Genomic DNA, 21240 nt, shown 5'->3' on the forward strand with positions numbered 1-21240 from the left:
CCCCAACCTCATGGCGTTTGACTCCTTCCCCTCTCAGTGGCAAGCATAGCGGCACCAACCACACCAGAGCATCCTGGATCTCCGTAGGTTCTCCTCTTTGGAAGGTCTTGTATCTCTATTGCAGCGGCAGCTAGCAGTGTCCCAGACTAGCGAGAGCAGTAGCAAGTGGCGCCCTCTAGTGTTACAGCTCCCACCCAGGCCTCCAGTAACAGGACCCTTAGCTATAGGGCCCTGTTATACATACCTGTAGCTCTTACATACACCTAGGTACCAGGACCCTACACTCTACACTGTTACAGCTCTTATTAGGCACAGTAAGGCAGGGATCCCCAGCCTTGGCAGCAGCCCGTCTTACAACTCCTGAATGTAAGGAGGCTGAGCCCCTTGGCCCTCAAGGTCTGACAGCACCTTAAAGTCTTCCAGTGCGGCACGAGTAATAAAAACCCAGGGACAGATACTGGGGTTCAACCTAAAGATCAGAAAAGCAAAGTAGCAAGCTCTTATCTCTACCTCAGACCGAAATGGCAACCCTGCCCCCATGGATCCCCAGAATGAGACTGTGCCCGAGAGCTGTCTCCTTCAGTTTTATATTCCTCTCTAGTGCTTGGATTAAGAGCATGCACCACTACCAGCTGGCCTCTATAGTTAACTAGTTAACTACTGGGATTAAAGGTGTGTGCCACTACTGCCTGGTCTGTAAGACTGACCAGTGGGGTTGTTTGACTCTGATCAAAGGCAGTCTTTATTTGTTAAAATACAAATGAGGTTTCACTACATTCCAGTAACCAGGCCCAACCGTTTCTCTTTGCAGGCCTGTTTTCTCTAGCCTGGCTCCCCCTCTCGCCTTCCATCATCCTTGTCCCTGTGCTAGCCACTCTCTCTGGCCGTCCAGCGCCTTCTTTCACTGCCAAGCAGCTGCCTCTCACTGATTTTGCAGCTCAGCCTTCTGATTACTCAGCTTTGGCTGTTGTTGCTGTTCTCTTGTTTCCACTAAGGAAAGCTTCTTATTAGAAGTAATGTTGGGACTCCAAGGGAGGCAGCACACCGTGGGAGGGGTCCTCCCAGTGAGTGACTGAACAGTCTGTTTATATAGTCAGAGAAGGGATGTCAAGTTGACTTTTCTTTTACTCTAGTCTCACGTTGGAGCACCAAAAGATTGTTGTTGGTTTTTAACTTTTTTTTGACTCTTTTGGGGGCCCGCCACCCATCTCCCAAATAAATCACACACAGAGTCTTATTCTTTCTTATAAATGCCCAGCCTTAGCCTGGCTTGTTTCTATCCAGCTTTTCTTATTTTAAATTATCCCATTTACCTTTTACATCCAGGTTTTTTCCTTTTCTCACTTCTGTATCTTACTTTCACACTCACTAGGTGGCTGACTGATTGGCTGATTTCTAGTGTCCCGCCTCCTCTGCTTATCCACTCTACCTGCCAGCCCCGAGTACCCTTGCTTCTGCCTTGCTATTGGCCATTCAGCGCTTTATTAGACCATCAGGTGTTTTAGACAGGCAAAGAGTCACAGCTTCACAGAGTTAAACAAGTGCAACATAAACAAAAGCAACACATCTTTACATCGTTAAACAATGTTCCAGAGCATAAACAAATGTAACACACCTTAAAATAATATTCTACAACAGGGTGGTACCAATCACAGAAAACTTCACATGCAAATGAGGGTTTGCATTTTCACCAATCACGCATCACCCTGCTAGGTCACCACGTGAGAGTGCCCTTCATCTGGCCTAAGTAGAAATGTTTGTCGGTTACCTAGCGCTCCACAGGCTTGTTTGTGACAATGGGTAGTTTTTTATGGACTGGGAAACAACCCTGGCTGTTTCCCAGCCAGGACAGCCCACCCAGGTCTGGTTATGACATCCAATCTCCCCACCCCATAAATGACTTTGTTTTTATGTATATATAACAGAAATGACCATCAGAAGGAATGAAGAACTCAGCAAATCTTTGATAAAAGCTTAACCATCCTCAACACCTGCCCAGTGTGCCAGGGAGGGGTGGGGTTTTTTTGTTTGTCTTACATCACCCTCCCCTGCCCTAGGTCCTCTGCTCTTAACATCTATTAAATGGGCCAGTATATAGACAATGCACACTTGATCATAGCCGAAAGCCTGAGAAGCAGCTCTAGACAGTGTGTATAGCACCTAACACAGTGTAAGGGCTCAGCAAACATTGGTTAAGTTTATCAATAGAATACTGGCTCAGCCATCTCACTTAAGAAGAGCTCACAGTGCTCGTTGGTTTTCATGTCAATTTGACACAAGCTGGAGTCATTTTGGAAGAGGGAACTTTAGCCGAATACCTGACCCCACCGGATGGGCCTGTGGGCAAACCTGTGTTGCATTTTCTTGATTGATGAGGGGCATGGGAGAGCCCAGCTCATTTGGGCACTGCTGTCCTGCGCTGGTGGTCCTGGTTTCTCTAAGAAAGTCGGTTGATCAAGCCACGAGGAGCAAGCAGCTCTCCTTCATGGCCTCTGTATCAGCTCCTGTGTCGACTTCCCTAGACAATGGATTTAGAAGCTGTAAAGTGAAATAAACCTTTTCTTCCCCAAGTTACCTTTGGTCATATTTTACGACAGCAATAGAAACCTAAGTAAGACATTTACGAAAATACAAGCACCTAATGACATTTCTTACTGTATCAATAAAGGGTAGCTGGTGGAATGTGTCACACAAGGGTTTTACAGCTGAAAGAAACCAGATAAATTTACTCCAGTCAGACTGGACAATGACGTTTGAAGTGGGTACTGGCTAATGCGACAGTTAACCCAGTTTAGCAAACACAATGCGCCATGCCCACACTGGATCCAGAAGTGACTGAGACACCCAGCTCTCTCATTCCTGTGGATCTGTTGTGGGAGTGCAGAGGGACCATAAAGTGGGGTTTCAGCCCTTGATGCCCCCAAGGCCGCTTCTCCCACCCTCCTGAGCAGTCACGCTTCAAGAGTGTGACTTCTGCTTTGTCAAATCAGGTGCCCGTTTCCTCATGTCTCTTCCTGTTTGCTTGATGGATCATTAGTATGCATGTGTGAGATGGTAGGTGGTGTGTGTTCACGCCACGGTGTGTCCACGGATGTCCGAAGACAACCCTTTAGGGTCTGCTTGCTCCTTCCACTGTCAATCCAGGACTGGACTCAGGTAGTAAGGCTGTCAAGACAAGGAGCGTACCACTGAGCCGTCTCACCACCCCTCATTGCTTCTTACCCTTGTTCTCTCTGCTGCACTGCACCCCAGACTCCTTTCCCGAGGAATACTTTCCCTCCTGCCTTTGAAGACTCCTTGATGCTACCCTCCTTATTACCAGTCCTGTGCTCTGGCTCCTCCTCCTGGCTCCACAAGGTGACCATCTTCAAAACTAGTTTCTCCATCTCCGTTCCTCTGGTTCCCAAAGGAGCAGGGAAGTGGCCATCTCCTGTCTCGTGGCTTCAGTTATTCTCTCTATCCTAGAGTCTTGTAATAAATTTATGTCCCCTCTTAATGTTCAAAAGTGCCTCAGAATATGACTTTGTTGGAAACAGGGTCACTGGAGAGTTAACCGGATATACGTAGAATGGAATAGGCCCTATCCAATAGGACCTGTGTCCTGACGGAAAGACGGAAGGTGTCTTATTCGCGCTCCTATTGCTGCGATACAACGCCATGAGCAAGGCAGCTTATAAAAGGAAGCAGTTAATCTGCTTTTCGTTTCAGAGGTTAGAGTCCATGATGGTGGAGCGAGGCTCACATATTGCTTGATCTGCAACCATGAGACAGAGAGAAAGCTCTAAGAATTTCATAAATCTTCTGAAACCTCAAAGCCACCCCCAGTGACATACCTCTCTTCCAACAAGGTCACACTTCCTAATCCTTTCCAAACAGTTCCAACAACTGGGGACAAAGCATTCAAATATATGGGCCTGTGGGAGGCGTCCTCACTGAAACCACCACCCACCGTGACATAAGAGCAGCGTGGAGGGACACAGCCCAGCGAGTCAAAGTGGCTCCAGTCACTCACATGGTGGTTTCAGGTCTCCACTCCATCCCTGGGCCATGTGCCCTGGTACAGCTCTGAACCCAGTCCAAGAGAAAATCACAAACTTAAGATATGAGATTTTTTTTTTTTTGGAACTAGATTGCATAGTTCCCAAACATGAATGTCGTGAATGACATCATCATGTTACAATGCCAAAAAGACTGAACATACCTGTAAATTATCAGTTTGTGATCCTTCAGCACAGCGGCCCTAGGAAACAAACCCACTCCCAAATGCCTGCTCTTTGAGGTCTCGGCTTGCGTGCCCAGTTGTCTGTGCGGCTTCTCTGCTCAGTGTCCACCAGAGACAGCAAATGACAGCTGGCAAAAGCAGGAACCAGGTGCCCCCAATGCCCGGTTCTGTCTTGGTTCTGCTCTGACCAACCCTGTAGTCTTGATAGTTCATTTAACTTCCCTGTACCTCAGTTACCTCATGTGTGATTTGAAACTATTGCTACCTATTTGTGATGGTTAATTTTGATTGCCAGCTTGATTGTGGAAAAAGGAACCCTAGGGTATTGGTGATATATTGGTGAGGCATTTTATCCTCGGGGGATAAATGAGACATCAGGAAGCATTCAGATCAGGGTTTCCATTGAATTCAGTCCAGAGGAAGTGCTGCCTGAGATTGGCAGGTCCAGAGAAGGGGAGAGCTCCGGAGCATCTCTGAGCCTCCATCCTTTGCCGGAGAATGCGGATGGTAAACTCCAGCTCCTCTCCCAAGACTCCAACCCTAATCCAAAGGCATCTGTGTCTCTGGTTCCAGCCAGGTGACCCACAGCACTAGAATCTCATACTGACTGCCACCTCCTTCCTTCCTGTGGCAGGTCTCCTCGGGGTTTCCGGGGTTATTGTTACATCCTCTCCAGCCACCTGTGTGTCCAGCGACCTGCATCTGACCCTTCTGTTTTACTGTTAGACACAGTTAAGACATAAATACTGGTAAACAGCAGTGTAAAATAGTTTCATTTTTTATTTTATTTATTTTATGTGTATGGATGTTTTGTCTGCATGTGTGTCTGGGCACCACATTTGTGCCTGCTGCCCACAGAGATCAGAAAGTCAGGTCCCCTGGGATTGGAATTACTGATGGTTGTGAACCACCATGTAGGTGCTGGGAATTGAGCCCAGGTCCTCTGGAAGAGCAGCCAGTGCTCTAAACACTGTCATCTCTCCAATTCCAGTTTCTACTTTCTCTGCAGATAACTATTGCTTCCAAGTGTTTTTAAAAATGAGTCTGAGCCCGGCAGTGGTGCCGCACTCCTTTAGTCCCAGCACTCAGGAGGCAGAGGCAGGTGGATCTCTGTGAGTTCAAGGCCAGCATGGTCTACAGAGAAACCCTGTCTTGAAAAACAAACAAACAAACAAACAAACAAAAAAGAGTCTGGGTTCGAGTAGCAGAGGGCACTTGGGGCACCTGGAGAACCTGGGTACAGGTACACTCCAGTGTGCCTGGTGGACATGCTATTCAATTACAAACTGATCCTTAGCATCTCTGGGAAGTTGGTAGCTAGATGTGGTCAGCAAACATCCAGGAAGGATCTTTCGATTTCAAGAGGATCCTGACACACAGGCCTGCAGAAAGAGAAGGGGCTGGAGCAGCCAGCCAGAGTGCAGGAGGACAGAGAGTTGTCAAGTTGTGTTTGGCCTGAAGGGTCTCTTCAAGGTCACAAATTAGTTAGTTGCAACACAAAAGAGCCAGGCTAGGATCCCTGCAAGGTCAGCCTTAGTGCTACCTAAACTACAGGTAAAAACGTAGAAAGAGGAGAGAGAAGAGAAGAGAGGAGGGGAGGGGAGGGGAGGGGAGGGGAGGGCAGAGAAGAAAGGAAGGGGAAGGAGGGAGAAAGAAAGGAAGAAAGAAAATAGGAAAGGAAGAGGAAGGGAGCCATAGAAAGGAGGTAGGTAGGGAAAGATGGGCAGACGGAAAAGTAAGCAAACTATCTGGGCTTGGTGCCACTAGCCTGTAATCCCAGTTTTCTGGAGGCTGAGGCAGGAGTATCACTGCCAGTTCAAGAATATTACAGGCTACAGACTAGGATTTAGTCTCTGAGAGAGAAGCAAATTAATAAGGCCGGGTCCTGTTTTACAGGGCCCCTCCCTAGGTGCTGACTGTGCTCCGCCCCTCCGTCCTCCCGCCAGCTCCAGGCGGTCCATGGCGCGCCCCGCGCCCGGGTGGCGGCTGCGGCCGCTGGCGGCGCTCGCCCTGGTGCTGGCTCTGACCCCGGTAGCCACAGCCCGCGCTGGGCAAACGCCGCGCCCCGCAGAGCGCGGGCCCCCGGTGCGGCTCTTCACGGAGGAGGAGCTTGCCCGCTACGGCGGAGAGGAGGTAGGCGGCGCGGCCTGGGCCGGCTGCTGTCCCCAGGCCCCAGCTGGTGGCAGGGGACCCGCGGAAGGCCCTTGGTGGAGGCCCGGCGCTGCCCTCATGCCCCACCCCGCGCTTCCCTCGCCCCGCCTTGTCGCTATGGTTTGTGTACAGAACTCAGACCCTTCTAGATTTTAGTGTGAATGTGGCCTGGGGCCACACGGCCTATGGTTTGTGCAGTGGCCCGCCAGAGCGCGCTCCCTGGGCTAGGGAGACTGGTTAGCCAGGATGATCCAGGACTTCTCAGCCCTTCCTCTTCCTGCTCCGGTGTCCCAGGCCTTCTGGAACCCTCCCATCAGATCCCATTTAGCGTCTTGGCCCGTGGGGATGAATGCAGAGGGAAAACAACGCTCCCGATAGGGACGGCTGCTTTAGGTAGCGAGGAAGCCGTGATTTCCAGGAATGAATCGGCTGCCTTTACTGACCGGGAAACAGAAGCACTCAGTGGAGCAGGAGGGAGGGACCCGTGTTGCTTTGCTCAGTCTCTCTGTGCTGTGCTCTCTAGTCTCTGTTTTAACCAGCCTTACACAGACCGAATATTCAGGGGTCACTCCAAAGCAGATACTTATGGGTGACAGTTTAGGCCAGCAGTTCTCAACCTGTGGGTCGAGGACGCTTTCACAGGGGGTCCCCCTAAGACCATCAGAAAACATAGATATTTACATTACGATTCATAATGGTAGCAAAATTAGAGTTATGAAGTAGCAACAAAATAATTTTATGGTTGGGGGTCACCACAACATGAGGAACTGTATTAAAGGTTACAACATTAGGAAGATTGAGAACCACTGGGATAGGAACGTGGGGTGGGGGGACAGATGGTGTTAAGGGAGCTCTTGGTGCAGACACTCACACGTGCAGAGAACAGTTAGCAAGGCGTTGTATTCCTTCCTATCCGTCGGGGATGCCTCATGACTTGCACGGGGTGTGCAGTGGGCTTTATGTGGAGCACCATGCATGGGAGCACCCAGTGTAGCTGGGGAAGAACCCAGGGTTTCTAGTGGGCAGACGACTGGCTCATGATTGTTTGCTGCCAGGAAAAGGGTATATTCAAGGGGAAGAGATAGCGTGAAGAACCTGGGAGTGGATTTAATATCTTTGATATCTGTAATGTCTTTAATATCTGTGAACAGCCCTCTACAGAGTTTGCGTTCATCCATATATGAGCACCCCCCCCACCAGCACACACTCCAAGGAAAGGCACACCCAGAGACTACAGGACAAGGGCAGAGAATAGACCCTAGTTTTCATATTAATCATACTGTGGACTGAGATTTAAGGGTGGAGAGCCATAAGCGTGAGGTGGGGGGAGCCAGGGAAGGAGTTGTTGGGACCAGAGGCAGAGGAGTGCCCTGGGTAGTTAGCAGAGCCGTGGTGGACCAGAAATGGCTCTGGTTTATGCTGTGGGTCCTGAGGAATTACCAGTAGGCACCAGCACCCCCAGCAGCATCGTGGTTTATATTATCAGTAGCCACCCCTCCACCACACGCACAGTAGCATCGTGGTTTGTGTGGTATGTTATTTGGTCATGCTAAAACTTAAACCTTTACATGGTACCTGGGCTGGTGATTTAGGCCAAGTCACTAAGCCTCACAGCTGCCATATTTTCAACTGAATGGTACCGGCATCAGAGAGGAGGAGGGGAGATATTATTACAATGGTTTTACTATATAGATATTATTACAGTGCTGTCCTGGACTCACTCTGCAGACCAGGGTGGCACCAGAGATCTCAGGCAGGCACCACCATGCCTGCCTAGGTAGAGTTCCCTTTTCCTCAGGGAACCTCATGACCTTTCCATGGGCTGGAGCAGATCACACCCACCCAGATTATCTATGATGATTTCCTTTGTGTAAAGTCACCTGACAGAGATGCCTCACCTGGCTGAGTACTGATAAACTTTGGTTGGTAGCGCTTCTGGGTGGATGTGTAAAACTCCACGTGGTTACAGTGAGTTCCTCCTCTACACAGGCATTCTGTGAAGATGAAGTGAGATGGGGACACACAAAGTGCTCGGCACGGGACCCTTGGCCAGTGTCAGCTGCTGCTGGCAGTGTTAGCGTGTTTGACAGTTAACCGAGAGCGCTGAAGGCGACCTCAGACCAGGCACTTGTGTTGTCTTCCATTTTCTGTTATTTTCTCCTGTTCCTTTTAGTCTGTTGGTAAATCCCTGTTCTGTGACCCTCAGGTCATGGGTACTGTCTGCAGAACATGGCCTCAGACCACAGGAAGGCAGTTTTCTCTGGGGGAAAAAAACCCCACCCACAGCAGGTTCCCTCTTTTCCAGTGCTGAGGAGCTGGTCTGGCTCAGCCCTGACCTGGACCCAGAGGATGGTGAGGTGCAGGTATTCTGACCAGCTGTGCCCACACTCCACTTACTTCCTCTCTGCCAATGGTTCCATGGCCCCTGAGGCACTTGCTATTGGCCTCTGCTTGACCAGAGACAGGCAGAAATGCCAGGTGATGAGGCCACCACATGTCTCAGGTGAAGGACAGTGAAAACTCCCGTCCCTTCCTGCCATGCATGTTTTCCTGGAGCCCTGGCTCTTGAGCAACTTTGGGTCTCTACTCACTCACCCCTATATCCAGGCAAGTTCTCTCTGGGCTAAGGATGCCCTCTGGTGGGCATTGAGAGAGGGCAGGAGGAACCCTGTGTTCCAAATCTTCACGTGTGGTCCTGCCTTCCCCTCTGAGTCATTCCTCCTTATTATATCTTATCCTTGGGTCCAAACAGCCTAACTCAGCAGGGTGTGGTGGGGGCAAGCCTGGAATCCCAACCCTCGGGAGACATTCAGGAGAACTGGGTTCAGGGCTAGCCTAGGTTAAATAGCAGCAGTGTTCCAAAGCGCTCTCTCTCTCTCTCTCTCTCTCTCTCTCTCTCTCTCTCTCTCTCTCTCACACACACACACACACACACACACAGACACGCACAACTAACAGTCTCAACCATAAAGAGCGTGTTTGAGCATCTTCTAGACTCCTTCCAGCTTTAAAGTCAAAGTCCCTGTGAGCAATTTTGGAATGAATTTTCATTGTTCTAGTTTTTGAGACAAGGCCTTGCTATCTGGTCCTGCATCTTAGGGTTTCTATTGCCGTGATGCAACACAGTGGCCATGACTCGAGAGGAAAGGGTTATTTCCTCTTACTCTTCCAGGTCACACTCCATTCACTGAAGGAGGTCAGGGCAGGAACTCAAGCAGATCAGGAACTTGGGGGCAAGAATGGAAGCAAAAGTCACAGAGGGGTGAAGGATGTGGCTTACTGGGTCGCCCCTTACAACTTGCTCAGCCTGCTTTCTTATACCCCCAGGCTCTGCCACAGTGAGCTGGGCCCTCCCACATCAATCAAGAAAAAGAACCAGCCTATAGGCCAGTCCTATGTAGATAGTTTTCAGTTGAGGTTTCCTCTTCCAAAATGTCCTTAGCTTATGTCAAGTTGACCATGGCTGGCCAGGAACTCACTATGTAGACCAGGATGGCTTCAAACTCACAGAGATCACCTGCCTCTGCCTCTTGGATGCTGGAATTTAAGGTGTGCATGCCCACACCTAGCTGGAATTACATGTAAAATACATTTCCATTAGGAAAACACCAGTCTTTCTTCTTGGTTATCTGATTCTTCTTGAGTTTACAAATCTTAAAACTTAGATTAGGCTCTTCCGTTTTGTGGTCATCTCTGTTGAGTGGCAGCCACAAAAATGATGTTCAATCCTTTTGTGAATTCTGACCAAAGCAAGAACTGGAAAAGGCATTTGAATGTCGCTTCCCACATGTGGAAGAAGGTCATATCTTCCTCTGTAGGGGAATGTGGTACAGTAGTGGTATTGGGATATCCTGACTTTATTGGGAAGCCGGGATATACTTAGAGTCGCAATAGGACCCCTCTGGAGGGGTAGAGTCGGCAATAGGAGCATCCTAGCAGAGCTGTCTGTTTCTCTGGCCCAAGGTGTTTCTTCTGCTAACACTTTGCTAAGGGAAGCCTCCTGCAGAAATGTAGCAATCTAGTCAGGCTCCCTCGAAAAGTTGTTACTTTTCCTTGCTGGCCTTGCTCAGCCCCCTTAAGGAGTGTCTTAGCAAGCAAGGTTCTTCTGTTCTGCTCTGCAGCCTTGCTGAGGCCTCCTAGAGAGCATCTCAGCAAGGTTTTTCAGCTCAGTCCCCTAACAGACATCCCAGCCAGGGTCAGCCAGGTTCTTCTGCCCTGGAGCGAATGAAGGTCTTTACCCAAGACTCTTTTGAGAAAGAGATTTATTTGGAAAGGAGGAGTCCAGGAGAGTGTCCGCCTCTGCCACTTAATGGCAGCTCTCAGCTGAAGTGGTGGAGAGGCTTATATAGGGCTTCTTAGGGGTGGAGTTTTCCCAGGGTGACAGGGGATTGGTTAGTTTTTCCCTGCTCAGGGATTGGTCAGTTTAGCTGGTCAGGGACAGAGGTGGCTCTGACTTCATAGCCAAACTGTGTTTCTTTCACTGGTTCTTTTTAGCTCTTTGATTCGAATATTAGGACAAGGGCATAGTTCTTTCACTGGTTCTGATTCTAGGGACAAAGTGTGTTTCTTTGACACTAGTTTCAGAGCCAGGACACATGTCTTTAGTTCTGAGTTCAGGGATAAAGATGTTTCTTTCCTGGCCCAGGCCTCAAATACAGGGTGTGTTTCTCTCAATGGCTCTAGGTTCAGAGTCAGGGTTCTCAGTGATTGGTTGGTTTCCTGTTCCAGTTGTCCCTTTTACCCTATATCCTCTTTTTCTAGAGAGTTGATAATGCTCCATCAATGCCCTTTGAAAGGAAGGCAAAGGTCAGGCTGTATGAGGACACCACAGAGGTCAGCAGATTGTCAAAGTGGTCCAGGTTTGCAGGAAGGAAAGTGTCACTGAATATGTGTGTGTGTGTGGGGGGGGGTCGACAGTACAACTGTCCATGTGGGCATTTACCCGGGAAGGTGGTTGTCACCCAAGCTAAAGTTAAAGACCACGCACACACACAAAAATTTTACTGGAATATGTAGACAGAAGTTTCTGTCCAGCCTGGTCCCGCAGCCATTTAGTCCCAAAGAAACACACAGAGGCTTATATTAGTTATAAACTATTTGACCTTTTAGTTCAGGCTTATTATTAACCAGCTCTTACAACTTAAATTCACACATAATTCTTATCTATGCTGGCTTGGTACCTTTCTCAGTGAGGCATTCTCATCTTGCTTCCTCTGCATCTGGCTGGTGACTGACTCTCTGCCTTTCCTCTTCCCAGAATTCTCTTAGTCTGGTTGCTCCGCCTATACTTCCTACCTGGCTACTGGCCAATCAGCATTTTATTAAACTAATATGAGTGACAAATCTTTACAGTGTACAGGAGCGTTACCCCACAGCAGGAATGTAAAGTCAGATCAAGCCAGGAAGAAAGAAGAAACGATTAAGAAATATAATTAAAGAGGATCTTATAAAACTTGCCTTAAAACTGTTAACTGACAGTCGAAACAAACGAACTTAAACGAGGGTGATGACAGCAGACACTCTACAGGAACAACTAAATGTTTCAGCTCTTGTCCTTTGCCCCACACCCCACTGAGCTGACATTTTTACTGTACTCTTGGGGCACAGATGGCCACTTCTGGACATCAGTCAATATGGATCCACATCCAGGTACAGGTCCTAAAATATGGCACCTGTCCAGATGGAGGGGGGAGTGGGTGTCTCTGGTCATTCTATCCCCGACAGAGGCCACCACCCCCTCCACCTTCTCAGCCATTGTTTCCTGAGGGCCCTATGGAGGGAGCCAATCGCTCTCCAGGAGAGATTCCTCCTCACACACCTGGCGCTCAGAGGTTGATGTCCTCTCCATGGCTGTGCACAATGGTCCTAAGGTGTCACACATACCTATCTGCCCCTTCCCATGACCTCCTCTTAGCGCTGCTCCTTCAGTATATAGTTGATAAGGACATAAATGTCTTACTGGGGAGAAAGGAAGAGAGTAAGCAGCGAGAAATAGCGAAGAAACGACAGAATGGGAAAGAGGGCCGGGCGCTGAGACAGTCCTGCTTAGTAGCCCAGGCTACCCCGGGACTCATGGCAGTCCTCCTTCCTCAGCCTCCCTGGTACTTTTTGACACAGGATCTCATGTAGCCTAGGCTGCCCTAGAATGCATTATTTAGCCAAGGATGACCTGAAGGATCCATCCTCCTGCCTCCAGAGTGATAGGTGTGAGCCACCACCTAGTTGTGCAGGGATGGAAGCCAGGGCTTTCTCCATCCTAGGTGAACACTCTAGCACTGAGCCACATCTGCAGGCCTGGTTATCCATACGACCCCTCTGGAGCCATCAGCCCAGATAAACCAAGACATTGTATTGTCGTGGCAACAGAAAAGCAGCCGGTAGGAAGCAGTTATGTCACAGGCTGGTGCTGTGATGACCTGCCGCCTTTTCTAGCTGTAACCACCTAGGCCCTAACTTTGGCTGCTTGTCAAGTGAGATATGTACCTATGCATGCATGCATACATACATACATACATACATACATACAAACATATACATCATTATCATTCCTTCAGGACCAAACAAATCTTTTTTTTTTTTTTAAAGAAGCAAAATAAAAAAGTGTGTTACTGGCATACTTAAACCCATGTGTGTCTATTGGTGACAGGATCATGTTCTGACTGAAATCATCCAGTATTTCATATTCTTTTGATTTGTGTCTTATTTATATTTTTTTGAGCTAGGGTCTCACATAGCCTAGCCCTGCCTCAGATTTGCTAAGTAGCTGAGACTAAACTTGAACTTCTGATCCTCCTGCCTCTGCTTCCTAAATGCTGAGATTATGGGGTGCATTACCATGACGGGTTTGCTTGTCTGCTTCAACCCCCGACCGTTTTGCAGGAGGGCTTTGCCACACCTCATGGCACTTCATGGCTTCCCGAGCTTTGGTGAATGGGTATGACATTGCCTGAGAGGTGGTGAGTCTGCCAGGGCCAAGCCTAGCAGCTCAACACCGTTCCTAACCCAGTTTGTGGCAAACAGTCCTAGCTACCTGTTAAAGAAAGCCAGTGTTTTTCCCCTGCCCCTCAGGCCTCTCCCCTGCCCCTCACACCTCTCCCCCACTCCTCACGCCTCTCCCCTGCTTTCCAGGAGGATCAGCCCATCTACTTGGCTGTGAAGGGAGTGGTGTTTGATGTCAGCTCTGGAAAGGGTAAGTGGCTCTTTCTTTCTGGGGAACACAGGGCCGGAGCAGGTGCCGGGAGGAACGAGGCAAGGAGTCCTGTCAGGCAAGGCCTTTCCCTTCCCTCTGAAAGGCCCGGATGAAGCTAACCCAACAGTATTTCACCAAAAGAGGTCTGATCTACTTAGTACTTCCTGACCGTACCACGTTCCTATTTGAAGGGCTGTGGAATCCAGTTCAAACCTATGAGCACTCCAGCTGAAGGCAGAAACGTGCCCCTTAGCTGAGAGTTGCTGTTTTAGGTGACAGAACACTGCTTCCCTGAGTCTATCGACATACAGCATCAGGAGGTGCTTGGTTTTTAAATAATTTTTAAATTTTTTTTTGTATATGGGTGCTTTGCCTGCATGTGTATCTGTATAGCATGTGCATACAGTGCTCACAGAAGCCAGAGGAGGACATTGAATCCCCTGGAACTGGAGTTACAGGTGGTTGTGAGCCATCATGTGGGTGCTGGGAATTGAACCTGGGTCCTGGACAAGAGCCAGTGCTCTTAACCACTGAGCCCTCTCTCCAGCCCCAGGAGGTGGGTTTTCATGACTCATCCTGTAAGTCCACATAGTAGAAAGAAACTCCTGAGGCATTTGAGACCAGAGGGTCTTCTTGTCTGTATTTGTGTATACATCTCCATACACAGATACACACAGAGATAGATAGATAGGTAGGTAGGTCGGTCGGTCCATCCGTCCGTCCGTCCATCCATCCATACATAGAGGCAAACACACCATATGCACACACCATATACACAACATACACAACACACACACACACACAGGACTGAACCAGGACTTTATGGACGATAAAGCCATACTTTGTCATACTTTAAGTACAATATGGTAGATCAGAAGACAAGCAGGCTACCATTGAGCCACACACCATACCCTCCCCGGGGCTCCTTCTTAAAATACTTACTCTGGGGTGGGTGCAGGCCAGCCTTGAATGTGCAATCCTCCTGTGTCAGCCTGCTTCCTAGCTGTGATCGCAGGCCTGCATCATTAGGTGTGACTTGCATTTTAACTTTTAAAGAGACTGCATTGTGTGTTTTCTACAAACCACCACTCAGTCGTGTTATGTCTCCTTCACGTTCTGGATTGGTGGAGCACCATTATGGGTTGGTGGAGCACCATTCTGGGTTGGTGGAACACCATTCTGGGTTGGTGGAGCACCATTCTGGGTTGGTGGAGCACCATTCTGGGTTATTGAAGCACCATTCTGGATTGGTGGAATACCATTCTGGGTTGGTAGAGCGCCATTCTGGGTTGGTGGAGCACCATTCTGGATTGGTGGACTACATTGGTGGAGCACCGTTCTGGATTGGTGGAACACTATTCTGGATTGATGAAGCACCATTCTAGATTGGTGGATTGGATTAGTGAAGCATCATTCTGGATTGGTGGACTGGATCGGTGGAGCATCGTTCTGGATTGGCGGAGCACCATTCTAGATTGGTGGAGCACCATTCTAGATTGGTGGAGCACCATTCTGGGTTGGTGGAGCACCGTTCTGGATTGGTAGAGCACCATGTGGACTCGGGCCTTCCATCTGCCCTGCTGTGTTTCTTCTCAGTACTACAGTCTTTTCTGAGGATGGGGGGTGGGTGGGTTTGGAGAACTCCCAAGTAGGTCCTGGCTGCTCTCCATGCACCTACTTTCTCCCCCTCCACCCTACACTGCAGAGTTTTATGGGCGAGGGGCCCCCTACAATGCCTTGACTGGGAAAGACTCCACCAGAGGTGTGGCCAAGATGTCACTGGATCCTGCGGACCTCACTCATGACACTGTAAGCTGATGAACGTTTGTCAGAATGCACTGCTCTGCTCCCATGCTGTGGGCTTCATTCTTGGCTTTTGTTTGTTGTTTTCTTGAGATGGGGTCTCACTGTGTCGTCCTGTCTGGGCTGCAACTCTCTATGTAGACCAGGCTGGCCTCAAGCTCACCAGACTGCCCCTGCCTCCCAACAGCTGAGATTAAAGATTGACACTGCTAATTTTAATTTTTTTAAATAATGTGCTTACTTTTATTTTATGTGCATTGGTGTATTCCCTGCATGCATGTCTGTGTGAGGGAGTCAGATCCCCTGGAACTGGAGCAGACAGCTGTGAGCTGCCATGTGGGTGCTGGGAATTGAACCTGGGGCCTCTGGATGAGCAGCCAATGCTCTTAACCACTGCTGAGTCATCTCTCCAGCCCCTGATTTTGGCTTTTTGTTTGTTTTAAGTCTCTCAGTTAAACAAAGTTGTTTATTTCTTTGGATTTGAACCCCCCCCCCCAAATGTTAGGCAAATGTTCTACCACTGGACAAGACCCTTAGCCCCCCCAAAACTTCTTAATAAGCCCATTAACGAGCCTATGTTGTACGGTGGCCAACCACTTTCTTGAGATTCATCATCTTACTGGGTCATCCCTACTTAGGGGCTCCCATGGCTCCTTTCTGCTTACAGACTAAAGTCCAAACTCTGTGTGGTCTTGTCGTCCAACCTGACAGACTTCACTGCGTGTCCCCTGCCTGCCGAGCAGCTCGGTACCCCTGTGATCTGCACCCCATCTATACCCCACCTCCAAGTCCCAGTCTCGGGAGCTGCTGTAGCTTAGTGGATGAACTGGGGAGAAACAGGTTACCCTCCACGCTCATGCTTTGTGTAGAAGGAAACAGCATTTTTAAAAATAGGGCTGGTTATAGCCAAGTCATGGCTAGGCCATGTGGCAGAGAAAACCTGTACTCCTCATGATGAGGAAGCAGAAGAGAAAGGGGAAGTGGCCAGTGTCCCACAATTCCTGTGGAGGGAAAACTCTCAATGTAAAGCACCATTTGATAGGCCCTGCCCCTTAAAGGCTCCATCACCTCCCAATAGCTCCACCTTGGAGACCAAACCTTTGACAGGGGACCGTTCATAAAGTGACACTCTCCATCCAAATTACAGCAGACGGCGTACTTAAGTGTGTAATAGTATAGAGGGGTAGACACAGGTTATAGAGTCACTCACGCAAGACTGGGTGTCCTGTGGATGATAATTCCTCTATCAGCAGACCAGCAAAATCGATGAAGCCATTGCTCCCCTGAGTTCTTCCTCGGCACACACACCCGGTACTCCACCTCTGTACAGACACTTTGCATCTACACCCTGTACATACTCTGTTCACAACCTGCACACACATGCTGCACTCACCTCTGCACACACATAAATGTTGCCTTCATCCCCTGCACACACACACATGCTGCACCTCCATCCTGTAAACATGCTCACTTACCCTCTGCACAAATACTTTAAAAGTCCATTACTTGATCTAAGATGGTTTTTCCAAATATTTCTGGCAAGTGGGGGCACTGTGAACACAAAGGTGATTTCCGGGGTGAGCCTCATTCACTGCACCACAGATGTGCAGACCCCAGCAATTCCCCAAATGCAAGAAACACAACTACAGAATCTGTGGTGGTGAGGACTGTGTTCTTGCTCACTCCTAAAAAGTTTTTTTTTTTAAGTGTGTTTTCTCTTGCATTTGGGACTTGAAGTGGGTAAGGCAGGGCAGAGAGAGGGCAGTGCCAGATACAATGTGGCCAGATTCAATTTGCCATGTCCCTCTCTCATTTCTTTCCCCCAGACTGGTCTCACAGCCAAGGAATTGGAGGCCCTGGACGATGTCTTCACCAGGGTGTACAAAGCCAAATACCCCATTGTTGGCTACACAGCGCGCCGGATCCTCAATGAGGACGGCAGCCCCAACCTGGACTTCAAGCCTGAAGATCAGCCCCATTTTGACATAAAGGATGAGTTCTGATGTCTAGCTGCAAAGGGCTGTTCTAGGGTGAGGTGGGAGGACGGGGTTAAATGTCCCATGGAACAAACCGGGGAAGCCTCTGGGTCCCCTGCATCTAAATAAAGCTGATGTTAATTGGGAGACTGCTTTGTAATGTCCTTGGTCAGGGCTGTGCCTGCCTGGGTGTCCCTGCCTGCACAGCATCCACGGTGCTACTCCTAGCTGGAACTACAGGTCAGCATTGCTATCTGGGCAGTGGGACTGTAAGGGACCTTCACTGCGTCTTCGTTCGGTTCTGTGTTCCCCAAGTTCTGTGCAACAACCACGTGTATTTTGTAGTAAGGCTAAGAATAAATAAACACACCATTGCTGCAAAAGAATTCTGTCTCTGCACGTCATATGCCCAGCTTGCAGGGCTTAGGTTTGGGGTACCTCTCCTGGTCCTGCTGTCCTTGTCTGCCTGCAAAGAGGCAAGGAGGTGAGGACCATGGAAGCAGCAGTGGGAACAAAGCAGAACAGGTGGAGGATGATGGGAAATGAGTGACTGTGGGACCTGGTTGTGGTCGAAGACTGTGGTAAGGCGCTGGAGTCCAGCATGGCAGAGCCTGGCCAGGGGCCATTGGAGAATGCTGACAACCACACCTCACACTGTCTATCAGGCCCCAGGAGGAAACCCCTCTCCTGAGGGTCTGAGGACTGCAGGGAGCTACTTTGCCTGGAGACAGAATTACCTGGCCCAAATGGCAGTCATTCTGAAGCTGAAAAATGCTGTGTCCAGCTGAACCTACAGACCCTGTCGTAGCAGGAAATGTCTTTATAGAAATCTTTATTATTTATTTATCTTTTTTTTTATTTTTGTTTTTTTTTTTGATGCAGGGTATCACTATGTAGACCAAGCTGGCCTCAAACTCACAAGAGATCACCCTGCCTCTGCCTGTCAGATTAAAGGCTTGTGCCAACATGCCCAGCTTAACCTTTGCTGTTTATTAAAAGAAATAGTTCTGGAGAGATGGCTCAGCAGTTAAGAGCAGGTGCTCCTCGTGTAGAGTTGAGAGTTCACAATCACCTGCAACTCCAGTTCCAGGTGACCCAATGCCTGGACACCTGCATTCACATGCACATACACACAATTAAAATAAAGGTAAATATTTAGAAAAATATGGGTTGGAGAGATGCCTCAGCAGTTAAGGACACTGCCTGCTCTTCCAGAGGACTTGGTACAATTCCTAGCACCTGCATGGTGGCTCACAACCGGCTATAACTCTAGTCCTAGAGAATCTGGTGCCCTCTTCTGGCCTCTGTGGGATACCAATCATACACATGGTACACATACTTACATGCAGACAAAATATCCACACACATCAAACAAACAAACAAGAATAAACAGAAAGAGGCAGGAATGTGGCTAATTTGGCAGATTGCTTAGTATGCACGAGGCTCTGGATTCCAGCCCTAGCTGGCCCTCAGGCAGCAGAGGTAGGAGGTCAGAAGTTCCAGATTGTCCTTGACTGTGTAATAGGTTCAAGGTCAACCTGGAATATGTGAGTCCCAGTCGAGTGTGTGTGTGTGTGTGTGTGTGTGTGTGTGTGTGTGTGTGCATGCATGTGTGCAAAACTAGAAATTAAAATCTGCCCCTGAGAGAATTTTGAAATTAAGCAGAGTCTGGAGCCTTGCCCCAGGGGGACTCAGAACCCCTAGAGCACCCTGGGAGCTGTTAACCAGAGCCTCAGGAAGCTCTGACCGGACCAGAGGCACTGGGAGAGTCAGCCCTGGGCCTTCCCACACCGCAGAGAGAACAGGTTCAGATCTTCCCTAAGGAGTGGTGTGACCGTTGCCTTATTTGGTGGTACATTCCAGATCTGGTGAATATAACTGCAAGCCTTTAGGTCCCGTTCTAGAAGCTGATGGCTTGGCAGCCACTCAGGAGAAATGGACCAAGTGTAGGAGGAAATTCAGGCATGACCTGGTGGCCAGCCTACTTGGCATACAGCCCTTCTAAATAAGAAGCATGACACACCCTGCTCAGAACACTGAATCCTGACGTGGCATGAGTAGCGGGCCCTGCAGACTGTGAGCTGCTTCCTGTAAAGTGCTTCTCCTGCATAGAGACCCTGCTGAGGAGTACTCACTGTCCAATCCAAGGTAAAGTGCTGTAGAAGGAGACTGACGTATGCAGAAGGGCATCCCACGTCAACGTGCCACCCAGTCATAGTTGGTAGGTGTCCGCTACATAAGCAGTCGCTCACATGCAAGGAGCAGACTGTTCCCCAAAACTGACTCTGGAGTGTTTCATCTCCACACCTTTATCAACTCACAGCTATTGTTGTCTTGGTGGGGGACACCCTGGTAGTGATGGCAACCTAGAACATGCCAGAAAGATTCAGGCCTAGAATTCTAAAAGTTGTTCATTGAGCCAAAGTAGCCTGTATGGGGACATTTTGCCCCAGACAGATGGCATACAGATTGATCCCAGCTGTGTGCAGCCCTGGAAAACACTGAGTTCCCACATCGCCTTGTCTTGGCAGCGGGGGGATACCATTCCTTACGGTCTCTGCAGAAGGCCAGAGCATCCAAACCTGGCTGGGACTTTCCAACAATGCTGCCCCTGCCCCCATCTCCCTTCTCCACCAGGACCCAGTTTCCCCTGCTGGCCGCAAGCTCCCTATCCCTTCACAGCCTCCACCTCCGCTGCAGAGGGGCCTGTCTCCAGCATGAATGGCCTCTCACATCGACATTCCAAACCAGAGACCTGAAAGGATGGAGCACACAAGTCTGGGCACCTGCTCAGGCTGCAGGAAGGGCAGTTCAGAGGGCACTGTGGGCTGGAGGTTTGCTCCATGGGCACAGAGCCCTGCAGGCCCAAAGCCTGCTGCTGTGTCTGCTACTCCACATTTGATATCATTACCGAACGTCTCACATCCAGGCTTCCTTCAAGATGAGAGGCAGGTAGCTACCATTGGAAGGAAGGGAGGGAGAGAGGGGTGGAGGGAGCTGGATTAGTTACCTGGGAGAAATGGGTGAAGGAGACACAGAGTGGAAAGCTTGGGTAGCCCCACAAGTTTAACCTTTACCTCTGGGGGCTGCCTCATCTACCTCTATGACCGGTGATTGGCATGACTTGAGAAGTTATTTGCCAAGCCTCTGCACGCTCAGGGGTCAGTCCCCTCGCCTCTGTACTCTGGGTGTCTGTAGGAGCACAGATCTCACCCTGGCATGCAACATAAAGTCAGCTCCTTCACCATGACAGAGAACAAGGGCCTGCGGCATGGAGTCACTGCCAACAACAGGGGCTGGAGAGACACCTCAGCAGTTAAGAGCACTCGCTGTTGCAGAGGACCCGAGTTCAGTGTCCAGCATTGTGTCACACGGGTCAAACCATCTGTGACTCCAGTCCAGTGGATCTGATTCCCTCTCTCGGCTCCACGGGCACTGGGCATGCACATGAAGCGCACAGACACATCAAGGCAAACACTCAGACACATGGAAGATAAAAGCAAAGAGAAGTCTTTATAAAAAAAGTCCAGCCTGGTGTGATGTCACACCTTTAATCCCAGCACTCGGGAGGCAGGGACAGGTGGATCTCTGAGTTTGAGACAGAGTGAGTTCTAGGACAGCCAGGTCTACACAGAAAAACCCTGCCTTGAAAACACACAAGTAAGTCCAATAGTGACTGGATGTCTATACGAGTATGTTTGTATGTGCAGGTGTCTCTGTGTGTGTCTGTCTGCATGTGTGTGTGTCTGCCTGCGTCTATGTGTGTATGTGTGTGTGTATGTGCACGTGTCTGCGTCTCTGTGGACTGTATATGTACCCTCTGTGGTTCTCTGCCACGTTACCTTGTTAGGTTCTCATGAGGCAGTACCTTTCTGTCTTGGGCTCTTCAGCACTGGCAT

The 21240-nt window shown here is 49.4% G+C and overlaps 1 protein-coding gene across 1 annotated transcript; it reads left to right on the forward strand.

Annotated features, from left to right (window-relative positions):
- The first annotated feature begins 6162 nt into the window (after positions 1-6162).
- Positions 6163-17727, forward strand: Nenf (neudesin neurotrophic factor). The gene is made up of 4 exons (XM_048439307.3): positions 6163-6355; positions 13502-13562; positions 15268-15371; positions 17192-17727. The coding sequence occupies exons 1-4, from the start codon at positions 6182-6184 to the stop codon at positions 17366-17368; spliced, it is 516 nt and encodes a 171-aa protein (XP_048295264.2). The 5' UTR covers positions 6163-6181; the 3' UTR covers positions 17369-17727.
- The last annotated feature ends 3513 nt before the right edge of the window (positions 17728-21240 follow it).

This window comes from Myodes glareolus, chromosome 5 (assembly GCF_982192425.1).
Source record: "Myodes glareolus chromosome 5, mMyoGla1.1, whole genome shotgun sequence".
Lineage (NCBI taxonomy): Eukaryota > Metazoa > Chordata > Mammalia > Rodentia > Cricetidae > Myodes > Myodes glareolus.